This window comes from Poecilia formosa, unplaced genomic scaffold (genome assembly GCF_000485575.1).
Source record: "Poecilia formosa unplaced genomic scaffold, Poecilia_formosa-5.1.2 Scaffold220, whole genome shotgun sequence".
In the NCBI taxonomy this organism is placed as follows: Eukaryota; Metazoa; Chordata; class Actinopteri; order Cyprinodontiformes; family Poeciliidae; genus Poecilia; species Poecilia formosa.
The window spans coordinates 908,574-925,569 of NW_006800159.1; the positions used below are offsets into that span (position 1 = coordinate 908,574).

General features: G+C 39.8%; 1 protein-coding gene and 1 long non-coding RNA gene across 2 annotated transcripts in view; one reads left to right on the forward strand and one right to left on the reverse strand.

Annotated features, from left to right (window-relative positions):
- Positions 1 to 11,396, reverse strand: part of septin12 (septin 12) — a 55,902-nt gene extending 44,506 nt beyond the window's left edge. Inside the window, exon 1 of the mRNA XM_007568317.2 lies at positions 11,111 to 11,396. Within this exon, the coding sequence (XP_007568379.1) occupies positions 11,111 to 11,165 (55 nt within the window). The 5' untranslated portion in view covers positions 11,166 to 11,396. The remainder of the gene's footprint in view (positions 1 to 11,110) is intronic.
- LOC107838203 (uncharacterized) lies at positions 7,396 to 8,571 on the forward strand. Its single transcript, XR_001664262.1, has 2 exons — positions 7,396 to 7,641; positions 7,766 to 8,571. It is a non-coding gene; the product is annotated as an uncharacterized LOC107838203 (long non-coding RNA).
- Positions 11,397 to 16,996: the final 5,600 nt, after the last annotated feature.

Consider the following 16,996-nt stretch of genomic DNA (forward strand, 5'->3'; position numbering starts at 1 on the left):
CACACACACATACTGAATACCCGAGTAGGATTGTCAGTCTGTCCATCCTCCTGCAGGTTGTTTCACCTGATTTACATGTGTTTTCATTAACTGCATGCATGTAGAAATCCCAACTTCTATGAACTTTATCCTTTAGTGTAATGTTGCTGTCATATTTCCTGACACAAGCCCGGGCTATTTAATAAAATCGTAGGAATTTGTCTGGTCCAATACCAAGCATTCCATACTTGACAGGTGAAGAGTTGGAGAAGGTGTTACTCTGCCTTATCAGTAGCTGCCTTTCCATCACAAATGTGTCCAAATCTTTGTCTAAATTCTGCTAATGTTGAAAAATACAATTTCATAATTGTGGTGTTTTCATTACATAAGAAATGAAATTAAAATCACATATGATAAACCATCAAAAATAATTTCAGCTTTGGATGTAAACAGTTACATGAGACATATTCATAATTCAGCCATGGTGCTCATCATCTATCAGCCAATCAGAGGAGATGTCAGCGTCTTATTCAGGCACTGGAGCGACAAGTCCTGCCTACTGGGGAGCAGCTACATATGAGGTGTTTTGGGAAAATTGTAGTCAGTGATTTTACATAAGAACTGTGGACTCATCACATTATGAAATGTGATGCTGTGGAGCCAGTTGCACAGTGTTTGAAAAAAACAAAACAGAACATCATCCTAATACTACTTCCTGTTGTCTTTAATGTTTTTGCCAGTGGTAACATCCAGTTGATGCATCGTGTGATGCTAAAAAAAAAAGTTTCCATTGCAGTTTTGAAATATACATCTATTCCCATACGGCTGAAAAAACATTTCATCCCACCACAAAAACTTTTTACCAGACAAATTTAGTTTTTTTTCTAAATTGGTGTGTTCCCATTAAACAAATTTATTTTCATAATTTCAACTTGCACAGTTTTATGGTTAATGGAAATGCAAATATTGAGGTCAAAATCACCATATCTGATGTATAGTAAGAGGAGATGGTACAATATACAAATTATACTTTCAAAGACTGGTATGAGATTAAATATTCATTATTGTGCACAGGTTAACTGGTGAACTGCTTTAACCGAAAACACCATCAAGTTAGTCATTTTTGTTTATAAACGTAAACAGAGGAAGTCTTCACTCTGCTCCTTGATCATGGTCAGGGTTTTATATGAAGTGGAACTAAAAAAAACATCTCTTGAATTGAAACCACTTTCACTGATCAGACATGATAGCACATCCTGCAGACGCAGGGTTGGATTGGGATCTGGGGAATTTGGAGGCCAGGTCAACTCCTCAACTCATTCTTGTGCTTCTCAGACCATTCCATTTTTGCTTAGGGGCAGACTGCATTATGCTGCTGAAAGAGGCCATGGCAATGATTGCTATTAAATGGTAAACGTCAGTGAACAGCCATATGAATGGCAGAATCCGAGATTTCCTATCGCATTGATTTCTTAAAGGGGCAGTATCATGTGTTTTCCAGTTATAAAAATCATCTTATAGCACAATCAAGTAATTATGTTACCTCCAGTTAAAAAAAATCCTGTATATATTAAATATGACTTGAAAGAAATTTGACTTCACAATTTAAAACCTTGAAATTGGGCCTTTGTCACTTTAAGACATGCTTGTTCTTTCTGAAACTCTGCTTTCAGGAAGTTATCACAACATCACTCCATCAACTCTTTAATAATCTTCTTACCAATGTTTCACTGAGAAGTAGCTCCTATAATGAGCTACTTTTCAGCAGCAGTTCTACCAGGTGTTTGCTAATTGCTGCTGGCAAGTCTGAAGGAGCTGAGTGGAGGAGTTACAGGCCAGAGCTGCTCTGTGAGGCAGAAGCTCGGAATCTGCAGCTCTGAGGAAGAGTTGCGTCTCAAAGGCGGGGCTACGTCCAACCGTGCATTTTGCACAGCTGAATGGTTGCCATGGAGAGTAAAGGATTTCTCAAACATACATGAAAGAATCAAGGTGACACTGCAGGTATATTTTTGATGAGGAAATAAAACTAAAGGCATACCTAACATTATGTGAACATGTAACATTAGAAAAGTTTATTCTTTTAAGGAGTTAAAGTTATGGGCCTGCAGCCACAGCATTCAGACCTTCTTCCTGCTCCAGTTCTGATGCTGACATGCCCATAGTTGGTGCCTTCTGTGGTGGACAGGGGTCAGCTATTCTGACTGGTCTGCAGCTATGTGACTCAAACAAACTGTGATATATGCTGTTTATTGTGACACATTTCAGAACTCTGGAGTCAGACTCAGATGTCCAAGATGAGGAAAAACACATTTGTCCTCAGAGCAGTGCATCTCCTGGACTCAGATCTGTCCTTGCCTAAACCTGTTTCTCTTCAATAAAAATGTTTAATTCTTTTTTTAAAGCATTTTCCTTATTATTGCACTTTTTAAAGTTACTTCTATGTGCTCATGTGTCTGTTTGTACTCATGCCGTCCTTTTAAATTTCCCCTTGGAGATTAATACAGTTTTAAGTTGAAGTGAATTGAAAAACCAGCATCAACATCTTCAGGAAGTTAAGCTACATTAGTGTTAACTATGGGAAATGAGAACTAGTTCTCAGTAAATTAACTGATACAGATTTTCTAATTATTCTCAGTGAAAACTTACTCCACCTTTTAATATGAACATACAGTGAACCATGAGTCTGATGGCAGTTCATGTAGTTTAGATTCAAATTCTGTCAAGATGATGTTAGATAATCTACATGTGTGGTTTAGAGGTTAAAAGTTAGCTGTAGTTTTTCACCACATGCTAATGCTCTCAGATATTGGACAGCACACTACGGGCTTTCTGCTGTATTTGGTTTAGTTTGTTCTAACATGGAAAAAATAGTTCAATAGACTAAACTATTTTACCACCATGTGTATAGACATATTGTTCAGTTTTGTTCAACCTTAACTCCCATATCTGCCTTTGTAAGCCAGGTGTATCCAACTATGAGAAGATCCCATTCACACCCAGACAACACTGGAGAGTGTCATGATCTGTGCTTCTGTGTATTTATTTTTAGGGTTTTCTGTGTTCAGTTTCCTTCCTGTGAGTCTCTGTTGTCTCTGCGTCTTCCCCGTTGATTGCTTCCCAGGTGTGTCTCATTCCTTGATTACCCTCCCTGTGTATTTAAGTCCACCTGTTGTCTTTGTCTCTTGTCGGATCGTTGTCGTACATCTTATGTCTAGCTCTCCAGTCGTCCTGGTTAGCCTTAGCTCCTGTATTCAGTCTCCTTGTTAGTTGCTACCGGTTATAAGCTGTGCGCTATTGTTGTTGCCATGATGCCTGACTGGACTGTTTTTGGGCTACACTCATTAAATTCATCATCATCATCTGGGTCTCCTGCGTTCATCCTCACCACCTCTCAACCACCACACATGACAGAGAGAGATTATATGTTCCTCCTGGAACAAACGGCTGCACATCAACACACCTGGGACTGTCTGCTAAGTAAACGGTCCAATCCATGAAATGTGGCAATACATATTAAACATCCTGCTGAGAACAACCAGTTATTACACACTGAGACATAAGCTGACTTTTCTCTGGTGTCTGTGATGTGTACACTCAGCTTGACATTATTTCAGTTCAACATATTTTCTGTACTGTATATCTGCTTAATGATTGACAAACGGACAGATTTTTTTTAACTCCCAGGTATCATACAACCTTACAATGCCATGCAAAACTCCTACATAGCCATCAAAGTTAAAATGAGAAGTTTCTAACAGTTTACTAATTAAGAAACATGGACTGCATTTACACTTAATAGACTTAACTGTAAATGTAGAGAAATGCTCAGTTGTAAAAAAAAAAAAAAATGTTTAGGATTTACAAAATCTGACACACATCCTGAGGGAAGGTAATTAGGGTTGAAGCTGGAGTCCTGGGAATGAAATGAAATTGCAGGTAATGTTTGAGCTGGTGGTCCCATGTTTTTCCCCACTGCTGCCTCCACCCATCAGACCAGGCTGCACTCAGGGAATGGAGCCGTGCTGCTGTTGCATCCTCAGGCAAGTCAGCCCAGAGCTATAAATGACTCTCCAGAATCTGCATATCTTCACTAGATCTGAGTGGGAAAGATAGGGGGAGCCACCAGGAGAACATCAACATGATGCAGGCGGACCCTACACATGGACATTATCACCATCATCAGTGCATGCCTCCTGTTTACAGCCCCACTATAGTGTTAGGGGGTGCCTCACCCCTAACATGGCACCTCTCACCCCTCTTTGGTCCTCCAAATTGGTTTTCAGTTTGGAAAATAACATCAGAACTAAATCACAACAGCAGTCGTTTAAGGCTAGCTTAAAGCTGCAGAATGTAACTTTTATAAAATAAAAAATGTTTTTAAAAAAGTGGTAAAAAGAACAATTTTGTCATGACAGCTCCCCTGCCTTCTCCCAGTGTTTCCAGTACTATCTGCAGAAATACACCACTCAGTCAAAAACAACCAATCAGAGCCAGGAGGATGGACTAATGGACAGATTTTAGTTTTCCATCCATATATCATCTATACTAGGGGTGCTCAAGTCCAGTCCTCAAGAGCTACCATCCTGCAACCTTCAGATACTTCCTTGCTCCAACAAGGAGCAAGGAAGTACAATGCAGTACAACAGTACAACACACCTGAATCATCTGATTCAGGTGTGTTGGAGGCGTGTTCAGAGCTGACCCCAGTCTGTTGGAGTAAGGATGCACCTAAAAGTTGCAGGATGGTAGCTCTCAAGGACTGGACTTGAGCACCTCTGATCTATACCCACTTGTCCTTGCAGGGTTTCTGCCCTAGACAGATTGCCATTCCATTACGGGGCAACATTGACACAACCCTGCAGCACCCACACCCAGGGATGAGTCCCAGTGAGCAGCTGGATAGTTAGATTGCATGTGGGAGACAGGAGTTCCTCCGTCTGATGGTCCTGGACTTTGGAAGGAGCAGCCTTCCTCTGAACAAACTTCTCTGGCTGCTGATGAACGTGTGCAGAGTGGCCACCATTGTCCAGAGCAATATCCTCCTCTGTGCCACAGTAGCCAGAGAGTCCAGCCTGGAGCTGACCGCTGAGTCTGCCCAGCTCATCAATTTGTCCAACTTGGAAAGGTCTGCCTCGGAAGTGGCATCCTCGGAAGTGGCATGTTGCCCCATAATGGAATGGCAATCTGTCTAGGGCAGAAACTCTGCAAGGACAAATGGGTATAGATCAGGGGTGCTCAAATCCAGTCCTCGAGAGCTACCATCCTACAACTTTTAGGTGCATCCTTACTAAATGAATAAATAAGAATTCATTTATTACTAAGAATTCTTGGACTGAGTCTGTCCCTCCCAAAGCCGATCACCAGCTGCTTAATGTTGGAGGGATTGAGCTGCACTGTGTCTAGTGATCTCCCTTCACTATTTCAATTAAACGGTTTTCTGCTTGAACTATTATGCCTCCACCTGTGTTGCCATATTCCATTTCCTGTTGTGCCTTTTCTAGGTGCACTAGCTCCTTCTAAATCAGAGGTGTCCAAAGTCGGTCCTCGAGGGCCAGCATCCTGCATGTTTTAGTTCTCTCCCTAGTTTAGCACACCTGCATCAAATGATGGCTCGCTAGAAGGCCTAAGGAGAACACTGACTTGCTGAGGAGGTTGTTACTACCACCAAGGAGAGAACTAAAACCTGCAGGATGCCGGCCCTCGAGGACCGACTTTGGACACCCCTGTTCTAAATCAAACCATTTACATACCCAACACTGGTCTAAGCCGGGACCAAATTTTGTTCTGATTCTTCTTTTTGCTTTAAGGGTAGTGAGTTAAATTATCTGCTAATGCCATCTATCTGTGATTTTAATTTCACATCTGCAATCTTTACCTCATCTGTTTGGTCTCCGGGGACTGTTGAAGTTAAAGTAACACATGCAAGTGTGAAGAAATGTATGCTGATTGCTTCAACTAACAACATAATTATTCCCTGCAATTACTGACCAGTGAACTGGTAAACACTTATGACAAGAACTTCAACCTTCCAAGTGGAACAACTTTAAGGTGGAGGAGTTGAGTCTGGGTTTGTTCATTTCAAAAGATTCACCTTTAGCAGAACCAGAGCGTAAATAAAACTTGTAATCTGTGCCCCTTAATAAAGTTTACACACGTGTTTCTCCAAGATGTCAGACTTGACTGACTCGTCATAATGTAACCATATTTATTGTAAAGAATTCTGTCTTCTGCTACTAAGAATTCCATCATTTATTACTATGAATCCCTTCCTTTCTTATTCTTTGTAAAAAAGAATTCCATTTTTTCTTACAAAGAACTCCATTCTTTGTTACTAAGAATTCCATCATTTTTACTAAGAAATTCATCATTTATTAATAAAAATTCCTTCCTCTAATTATAATTCCGTATTTGATTACAAAGAATTCCGTCCTTTATTACTAAGAATCCCTTCCTTTACTGATAATTCCAATATTTATTAGAAAGAATTCTGTCGTATATTACTAAGAATTCCTTACTTTATTAAGAATCCCGTCCTTGATTACAACAAATTCCGTCCATTATAACAAAGAATTCCATCATCTATTACACAGAATTCCGTCTTTTATTAGTAAGAATTCCTCAGAGTTCAGTCATGTCTAAACAATCGGAGTTTGACCCACTTTTTAAGGTGTTCCCTATCAGCTTCCAACATCTTGTATATTTTACTTCTAGCCTGAATACAGACCTGCTTTGATCTGAACCTTTATGTATTTCAAGAGCCACCACTAATGGGCGTCATGGTAACAATGAGCTAGTTTGCCGTTTTCTGCTTAGCGATGCTGCTGGTGTCATGTCATGGGTCAGGAGGTGCAGAGCATCTCGTCTCATTCAGCTTAGAGCAGCACTTACCAACACCGTTCCAAAATGTTAAACACCACATTGTGTATCCTGCATTGTATGATCTGCTCTCAACATTCAAAATGTTATTGGAGCTGTAATAACATCACAATGCAACACGCAGGACTTCTATAGTTTGTTTTTGGTCCAGGTCTGTCATCTGTCCCACCCCCATCATTTCTGTCCAGAGGGACACCGGTGCGACTTTGTTTACAAGTTAAGATCCACTTTAAAAAAAATCACAATATGAAAGCTAACTACAACAAACAAAAACAGTCAAGACCGCTTTTGTTCCAAATAAACGGATCAAAGGACGGGAGCTCTCCAAGAGGACTGAGAATCTTTGAGAATACCAGGTAGGAAGATACAAATGTAAAAAATCTCAACACCACTGAGAGTAGAGTACAGATTGTAAAGCTGCACTTTAAAAACAGTGCTAACTTAATAAAATTGGTAATTTGGGAAAAAATGCTATTTCTTCTAGGCCAGTGTTTCCCAACACTGGTCCTGCAGACACATTGTCTTGCATATCGAAGGTGTTGCCCTGCTTTACGCCTGATTCAGCAGATTGCAGTTCAGCAAACACCCATCAACTGAAATCACCTGGGCTGAAGCAAGGAAACGCCTAAAACACGCAGGGCAGTGCGCCTGGAGGACCAGGGTTGGGAAACACTGTTCAAGGCAAATGAAAGATGCAGAGGATTTCTGCCAGCTGTCCAGTGATCGCCATCTACAGGTGGGAGAGGGCACAACTACAACTGCGACCTTTATTCTCCAGAGCAACAAGTAATGTACAATGTGTCATTTCACTGAAAGATCTTTAAACCGTATGGATGTTATCTCTGAAACATCTTGGTACTTTGGTAACAGATCCACACCTGTTGCCTATCTTTGTCCTTTATCTCCACAGCCATGCTAATGTCTAATGGTGGAATCATGGTGTCAAATGGATCAGCAGAGATCCTGTCTAACAGTTTAAAGTAATTTGTTTAGAGGCCCAGAGAAGCACCTGTCTACACAGAAGAATGCTGAGGACCAGAATCAAAGCAGTGCAGATTTTCTCTTTTCTGTCTTTGCCGGTGTCCCTGCAGGGCTGTGAGCCATGACTGATAACCCTGAGGAAGAGCAAACTATTTAAACTGGGGCGGTCTCCTCCTCCTCTCTATATGTGCTTCCTCACTCTGAGCAGCTCTGGTGTCCATTAATCATTTTCTTGATGTTGGCCTGTTATTTAACCGTTCCAAGCTAATCTGTACCTCATACACTCTGTTTCAACAAGGCTGCTAAAACTTTTTAATAACGCTGACAGCAGCTCTGACATTTGATGGATTATGGAGAAAATTTCAAAGGTGATGGAGAGAGGCAGAGGCAAGAGGAAGCATGCTCATTCACAGTGCTGCAAGCAGAAATCCATTCAGTGTGATTATGAAAGCTCCATCACATGACAGCCAGAGCACTTAATCCTTGTTAACACTGCACTTAAAGACAGGACTGTTCTGAATGGAAGGCAGATACAAAAGGTGTGTAATGTCAAGGCTCTGTTGAATTTCAGTAATTTACCACTATGTGCTGTACTTTTGGTATTCAATTTTAATTTTTAAACTCCCTGTTTTGTGTCTAAATCTGTTTCATCTTGAATGGTCCTGTACATGAAATGTGTTATTCAAATTAAACTGAATTGCCTAAGAAAAAGACCCTACGCTGCTCCAACGTGCTGCCTTTATTTAATCTGCAGGAATGAGAGAAGACAAGTAATGGCAGCACATTTAAAGGTGTTTTGTTTCAAGCATAATTGCTTTGTGAAAGCTGAGAATACCCCATGAGATGCAGTGGTGAGAAAATTATCTGCAAAACAAGGAAAACAGAGCACTTTCATGGTGCTCTACCTTCAAAGTGTTATATGGTAGAATTTAGTCAAAAATGGTAGAATTTAAACATTCTGGGTGACCTTTTCTTGCATCAGCGTAAAAGTAATACAAAGTATCTGGAACAGCCACAAGCTCAGTGGTAATTTTTACATGAGTAGAGACCAAACTGATAAAAAAAAATCTATTTTTCCAGTAATGTCAATTTTGAGAGGCAGGTCTACCTAACAATTTCAGAGCAACATCACATAATTCCCTGCCATTCTACACCTGATTCAGCTGATTGCAGTTCAACAAACACCTGCCAATTGAAATCACCTGGACTGAAGCAAGGAAACTCCCAAAACATGCAGGGCAGTGGTGAGAAAATGATTGGCAAAAATAAGGTGTCTGTGACCAGGGCTCACGGACTCTGCTGGGTCTGCAGCCCAGAAAAGGTGGAGCAGGTTCTGTTTGTCTGCTGCATGTTCCACATGTTATCAAGGGAAAAGATGTCTGAGTGGGACAGATTAGCACAGCCAGACTGCTGACAATAATTATGTAATAATGTTGTTCCCTCATAGTCAAGGGAATATTGAAGATGAAACAAATAAAATATAAATTAAAGACCGCACCATATGCTGTTGAAAACACACACAGACAAATAAAAAAAAACTTTTCTTGTGTTAATCCTCACTGACATTGTCCTGATTCTTTAATACTTATGTTTTTTCTTTGTTCATTATTGTTACACTTAGTGTTGTTGTGTGTGTGATAGATTTGTATTTATAAAACTAAAGATCAAACCCCGTCCCATATCGCAGAACATGCAACATTTAACTGTCAAATATAAGAGTACTCCATATTTTACATGAAAGGTAGCAACCCCGTTGCAACTATTCACATTTTCCTTCCACAGACTAAATTTAAAGTGCCTATATGACTTGATTGGACTGTTATGACTTTAACTGAATTTTGAACCAGAATGACAGCATAGGCCTGGATAATATGGCTGAAAAATGTATCACAATATAAGCATTTCATGTCAGTAGATATCCATAATTGCTGAATTGATTTTGTTTAAAATATCTGAAATTCTGTCAAACCGGTGACATGACCTTTCCTGTTTTATCCAGTTTTCACTAAATGCTGTTTTTATTTTACAACAGTTATTAGGCTCAGTGACAAAACCTGAAACTACTAGCACATTGTTGCTAGGTAACCAAAGATGTTAGTTGATGCCATAAACCTCGCTTTGCTTTGCTTGCTGTGAAAAGCCTTTCCTCTGCCTACATCTCCCAGAATGCTGTGAGGTTCTGGATCAGAGTTCAGAGAATGTTCTATCAGATGTATTATCTATTGATATTGATCATGTCTACTGCTATATATATATATATATATATATATATATATATATATATATATATATATATATATATATATATACGTGTGTGTTTTTTATTGTCCAGTCCTATAACAGCACACTGGACCCGAAACAATGAAGTGAACTGAAATGAACTGTTCAGTTACAGATTTGATGAAAACCTGGACTGAAACAGCTAACAAGCACCCAGTCATGTCTTCTTCTGAAAATAAAAATGTTACTTTATTGTCACCAATTGGACCTGAGTGTGAAAGGTCAGTAATGAGTCAGTTGCTGGTTGGGGATGTTGGACAGGCTGCAGAGAGCAGAAATGTCTGCATGGAGTTTGGATGTTTCTTTAAAATGTTCATCTACAAAACTCAACCACTGGGAAGTTCTCTGTAGTTTAATTTGAAATCCAGCATCAAAAGACACGTAGCATGTAGCATCAGGCCTACCAACACATGCTGTACTGTACGCATGTTTGTTCACTAAAGCACTTGTGTTGACTGGAGGGATTGCAGAGTTTTACCCCGAAGCAGGCAGGAAGCAGGCAGGAAGCAGGCAGGAAGCAGTCACAGCAGCTCATTCAGAGCATCTGAAGATCTGAAGATACTCTATTCCCCACTCCCACAACACACTCACACACACCAGACAAGCCCTATTCATACAGTAGCCACATTCAGGTGAATTAAATGTTTTTCACATGATAGTTGAACTGCAGTCCTGTTACACTACAAGCCAGAGCAGGCTTTAGCTCTGCAGTCTGAAACCAACTGGAACTTTTTTAAGTTAGTGGATTATTTGGAGTAAAAAAAAAAAAAACACACAACAGAAAATTGGCAAAAATTAAAGCTATCACAAAAAGTTAAACAGGTCTACTGTGTCCTGTTTTTTTTGTTTGTTTTTGTTTTTGTTTTTTGTTTTTTTGTTTGTTTTGAAAAAATAAAAATAAAATAAAATAAAATGGATATCCTCCAGGGTCTGTTTTACTGCGTTCCAAACTTTAGCCTGCAGCAAAGTAATTCAATATTACCGTCCCACATACCTTCAAAATCTGATAAGATCCCAGCGAGGTGGTCATTGACTGGAAGGTCCGACATCCTGTCTAATAGTTGCAGAGATTCCCGTCGCTGCGCTCCAAGGCAGAGGAGAAACGAAACGAGCTCTGAGGAAAACTCTGTGGCTCTCTGGCTCTCTGTCCGTCAGGAAATAACTCAACCTGGTCCGGAGACAAAATACTGTGCAGCAGATTCCTTCCCTCCAGTTCGGATCTCGCTGCTCTGTCGGACTGCTGGACCGTTGGAGCCCCTGCGTGGCTGTGGGCCCTTCCCCCTGCTTCATGCACAGGGAGCAGCCAGGAGGGATGGGAGGAATAGAGTGGGGGCGGGGGGATTGGGCGGACAGAGGGTGGGCGGAGCCGCATGCAACACCTGGAAAAAAAAAAAAAAACTTGAGTGAGAACCCCTCCATCCCCCACAAACCTCCACCATGAGAAGGGATGTGATAGAAGAGGAAAAATAAATGATTGGAAATAGCAACAGCATGCAAGAAAAGCACAACACAGAAAAATAAATGAATGAATGAAAAAACTCACCGCGTTTTACAAGTCACGTTTATTTGAACATTTAAGCAACGAGGCAGATCAAAGTACCTTATATCATCAGTCACCAATTAGGAAACATGCATTAACATTACATGTTATCAAACGCCATCATCAAAATCATCATCAGCTATATATCAAATATATTAATCAATGTCCCAGTTATCAAAGGAAACTCTAAACAAATTATTTTGTCTTGATTTAAAGGAACTCAGTGTTTCAGCTGTTTTGCAGTTTTCTGAAAGTTTGTCCCAGATTAGTGGAGCATAGAAGCTGAATGCTGCTTCTCCATGTTTGGTTCTGGCTCCGGTTCCGGTTCTGGTTCTGGTTCCAGTTCTGTCCTTAAAGCTGCAGGGATTTTGGAATGAATCTCCACCAGCTTTCATGTCCCTCCTGTAGACAACCGTCTCCTGCCGCAGGTAACATTTTGCGTTTTGAGTGTCTGATTAGTTTCTGAATCAACGTCCGAAACTTTGAACGTCTCCCAGAGTTCTGCTCAAGCCAACATCTGAATGAGGAGAGAGGTGAACCAGCTGCAGGTTCTTTGGACTCTCCATTTTGGCAAAAAGTGATAACAAACCAACTTATACAGGTTAGCAGTATATTTTATATATAGAATAACTGCACTAAATATCGACACAACAATGACTCCAAAAACAACCAGGAATATAGTTTAGATTATTTTTTGTCTTATTAGGTTGGAAACCATGTGCTTTTTCAAAATCAGCTTTATGGACCAGCGTTGTGTACCCAAACAAGAATTTTGACTTTGATTTCAAACGTTCATAGTGTAAAGACATAAACATATAAACTTTAGAGGAAATTAAGAAACTTTTTTTTTAGCATTTTCTACAAATAACATGTATCCACCCACTTTTTTGCAACGATTTTGTGTCTCAGTTTTAAAACCTAAAAACCGAATTATGATTCTTAAAACGTGAGAACACTTTCTCTAGACAGTCCTTTTTTCTGGGAATTTGAATAGAATATGTAACGATGAAAAAAGTGACAATCGCAATTCTTTAAGTACAGTTTTAAATAATGTTCATACTCTTTCAGAGTTTACAAGAAGAGGAGGAGCGGATTAATCACAGCTGAGGTGAGGGAATCTGACCTCTGGCCCCACGACAACCATCAGTCATGCACTGTATAAATCTGACCTTTATGAAAGAAGGGAAAGCTAATGCTGAAAGGAAACCCTGAGGAGTCTTGTGTCTGGAAGCCAGATAGAAAACAGAACAAACATGTGAACCATCTGATCAGATGAAACAACATGTTGGCCCACATTCAGATGTCTATAGGTTGTCTAACACCAACTCTGCACATTATGCAAAAGTGTGGTGGCGGCAGCATCATGATACAGGGATTTTTTTAACAAGGATGCGGAAGTTTCTCAGAGTTGACGACCACCCTGAACATCCAGGCAGGATGTTTCCTTCAGATCAAAACGTTTTCATGTGTAAGAATGGCCTAGACTAGGTCCGGACTGATTTGTTTTCCATCAAGGGACTGCAGATGCAAATTAGTTTGTGCTGTAATCTGGTACAGCACATGGTAACATTTATGTTTGAGCTTTATTACAATGGAGAATTTGGGTCGAGGTAAATAGATTAAAAAAAGGCCAAAAACCTCAGAAACATTCTAGAAAAAACAGGGACATTTCTGAGCCACAAACGTAAAAAAAAAAAAAAAAAGAAAAAAAGAAAAAAACTCTGAAATGTTCTAGAAAACTGTGTTTGGAAATTTGAAAATATCTGACTTTTCAAACTCAGAAAATTTCCAAAAGCTGAAAATGTTAGTATTTTGAAATTTGGAAATTTCTATGATTTTTCAAGAAAACTTCTGAGATTAATCACAACATTTCTGAGTTTTTTGACTGGAAATTTGCTCCTCTTTTTTTCCATATACAATGGCCCGCTTAAATGTTCCCTGTTAAGTAGAATTGATTATTATTAAACTGCTAAAACTGACTTCCTGCTGAGCTCAGTAACAGACTGCAGTGACACTCACACCACCAAACCATTTTACTTCCACAGAGCAATCCACATGTAACAAACCTCAATCATGAGCTCTGCTACAACAACGTTTCAGAGGAAACGTTTCAAATAAATGTAACTGCAGGAACACCCAGAGGTCTTCACTTTCACAGCACAGCAGCAAAGACCCATAATTTAGGCTTCCTGTGTGAAGGTCTGCTTCTAATGAGTCACACCAACTCTTTTCATTGTCATGTTAAACCTATACTCACCATATTTCATCAGAGTTCTCTGTTACATCACCCACACTGAGGCTAAAATGAAGCATTTGTGTCCTTGGTGCACCAGTCACTTCAGGTTATCTCTGTGCCATTTGATCTAAATTACCCTGGAATGCAGTTCACAAATTCTTCACCTGACAGTCTGCCACACACACACATACCCAGTGTAAGAAGACTCCTTCAGGCCAGCCAGAGCACGCATGAACACACACACACACACACACACGCGCACACTGAGAAACACACTCAATTGTCGTCTCACTCACAAACACAAATGCACCACTGGGAACTATCAAGCCCATCACAAGCAGAGATTAGGGATGAGTGAGACAGCAGGTTAGATGGATAGAATAGCTAACTGAACACCCACAGTCAGCAGCAACATGCAGCCACTGTAATATCTCTGTTTGTAAGATTCCTTCTCACACGCTCTCCTGATGGTAGCGAGGGTCAGGGGCCTCTCATTAGTCCTGTAGCTCTGAGCCAGAGAGGATTAATGTCACAGTAGCTTTCCCTCATCTGTGTGACTCGTAGATATGGATCTGTGTGCTGTGTGTGTCACGGGAGGTGGTAGAAACGAAAAGGGTGGAAGAAATGTATGACAGCGTATTAGGACCAGAGTAGATAGATTTTATTTTTTAAATAAAAAGGAGTACATTTCTGCCAAAAAACTCTAAAATTTTGAGATTCATCTCAGAAATATTCTAGAAAAAACTTAGACTTAAAAAACTTAGAAATTTCTGAGTTTCAAAAGTCAAACATTTTTGACTTTCGAAAGACTTTTCAAGCGTTTTTTGAATAACAGGCTAACAAGTTAGCAAGTTAACCTTTAATAATAAGTCATTAATTAATTTCAAATTAATAAAACAAAAAAATCGCAATGTGACATGAATGTAACATGCAACGCAACACGCAACACATAATAGAAATGTAGTGGAGTAGAAAATACAGATTCTGAATGTAAAAGCAGTGGAGTACAAGTCAAAAGTTCCCATCATTAAATCTACTGTACTTAAGTAAAGAATAAATACATGACACATGTACTTAAGTACAGCCAAGAAGTTCTTCTGCTTCTTTCCATTCCATCACTGGTGTTTATACTGAACCTCAACACTAATCCACTTTGAAGCAAAGTTATGATTGGAGCAATTTGATAAGAACCGCTGAGACAGGCTAGCAACCAGTACAGGGTGTACCCCCTTTTCTGGCTGGAGATAGGCACCAGCACCCCTCCTGACCCTACTAGTGACAAGGGTGTACAGAAAATGGATGGATGATAAGAACTGCTGAATGGGGAATTTCTGTTCAAAATGCAGCAGGCATCAAAGTCTCCTCTCTTCTCCCTCTGGCCAATATTGAGACTGTAAAGTATGTTTTTATTTCTAGCCGTTTAGACTACTGTAACATCGGCTTTCTGGTTTCCCTACAAACAATCTGTCCAGCTTTCACCTTTTACAAAACTCTGCTGCTCCTGTGCTAACCAAGACCAGAAGACAAACTCATCTCTTTTAAAATCATTGCACTGGCTCCCTGTACGTCTCAGGATTGATTTTAAGTTTATTTTAGTGGTTTTTAAATGTCTTAGCGATCTTGCACCATCCTGTCTCGCAAAGCTGCTATTAACTTAGACCCTGAGGTCATCTGGCACCGGACGAGCAGCTCAAGACTCCTGAACTGGATTATCAAGTCTGAGAAAAGAATTGTTGGATGTCCTCTTGCTTCCTCCTTGGACAACACTAACAGCCGTATTTTGTCCGAGGCAAAAAACGTTACTAGAGATGTCATCCATCCTGATTCTCATCTGTTTGAACTGCTGCCTTCTGGTAGACGATACAGAGCAAGCAGGACTTTAAGGAGTTTTAAACAGTTACTGATAGGGGTCTCAAAGTAGGTTGGCATTTTATTAGATTGGTGAATGATATGATTTTTCCCTTTTGGTCTTATTATGCTTCTTTTTTTTTTTGTTACACATGTACCCATTGTGATTCATTGTGAATCTTGTGCTGTAGGCCCAATGGCAAAATGACAGAAAGGCTTTTGACTTTTTTTTATTGTTTTATCTCTGTTCAGTTGCTACATTTTCCTAATATTTGTGTGTTTTTCAATGTTTTTTTCTTTATTTTGGTTGGGAATATTTATTTCAAAAAGGCAAAAAGGCAAGAAGCATTATTCAAAAAGGAGCAGGTAGATACAAGCTCTTATGTATCTTCTTGTGGGTTTATTGTTTATGATTCTGTACAGCCCTTTGAGCTGCTTTTAGCGTGAAGGGTGCTTTATAAATAAAATTGACTTATTGGTCGGTTGATTGATTTTGCAGCAATTTTTGCCTAAGGACACGCTGTCAGTGAGAGGCTGGAATTCACATCTTGACCCAAGTTTCTAACTGAAAACTGTCTGACATCCACATGATTTACATCCTCATAATGTAAGGTTCATATAGCTAACCTGGTGAAGACTTGGAATAAGATTGCTTAAAGGGAAGAAGCCAAACAGGAGGAGACAGTCTAATGATCTGGGCAATGTGTGCGAACACAATTACTTGTGTTCATTAATTTCTGTGGTTGACATTAACTTAATAAAGTCTTTAACTCACGTATCTTCATTAAAAGTACTTGTCTTATTGTCAAGTACTTGTCTTTTAGACAGTAACACATTTAAGGCCCCGTTTACACCACAACAATTTCGGGTGAAAACAATAGAGTTTCGTTGTATTTGTAGTGTACGTTTACACGAAAATGGCGAATATTTTCTCTGACAACGGCACAGTTTGAGAACGGGTTAAAGAGTGCAATGTTTTAAAACGTACTGGTCTCAGTTGTCTTGTAAAAGGAGTAAATAGATCTTTTCTGTCAGGAAATCCCTAGATCATGCATAGTATGACGCAAAACATAGCTGCTTCCTATAATCCACAGAAGAAGAAGAAACTACTGACAATGCTGGTGTTACTACAATTCGTGTTTCCCCATCAGATACGGTTCCCTCGGTGTCTCTTCACTGCTCCGCACAGCCCAGGTGGAAAAATACACGTGTGCTTGTTCAGCGCTCATAGCAAGCGCTTCTTCTTCTTCTTCTTC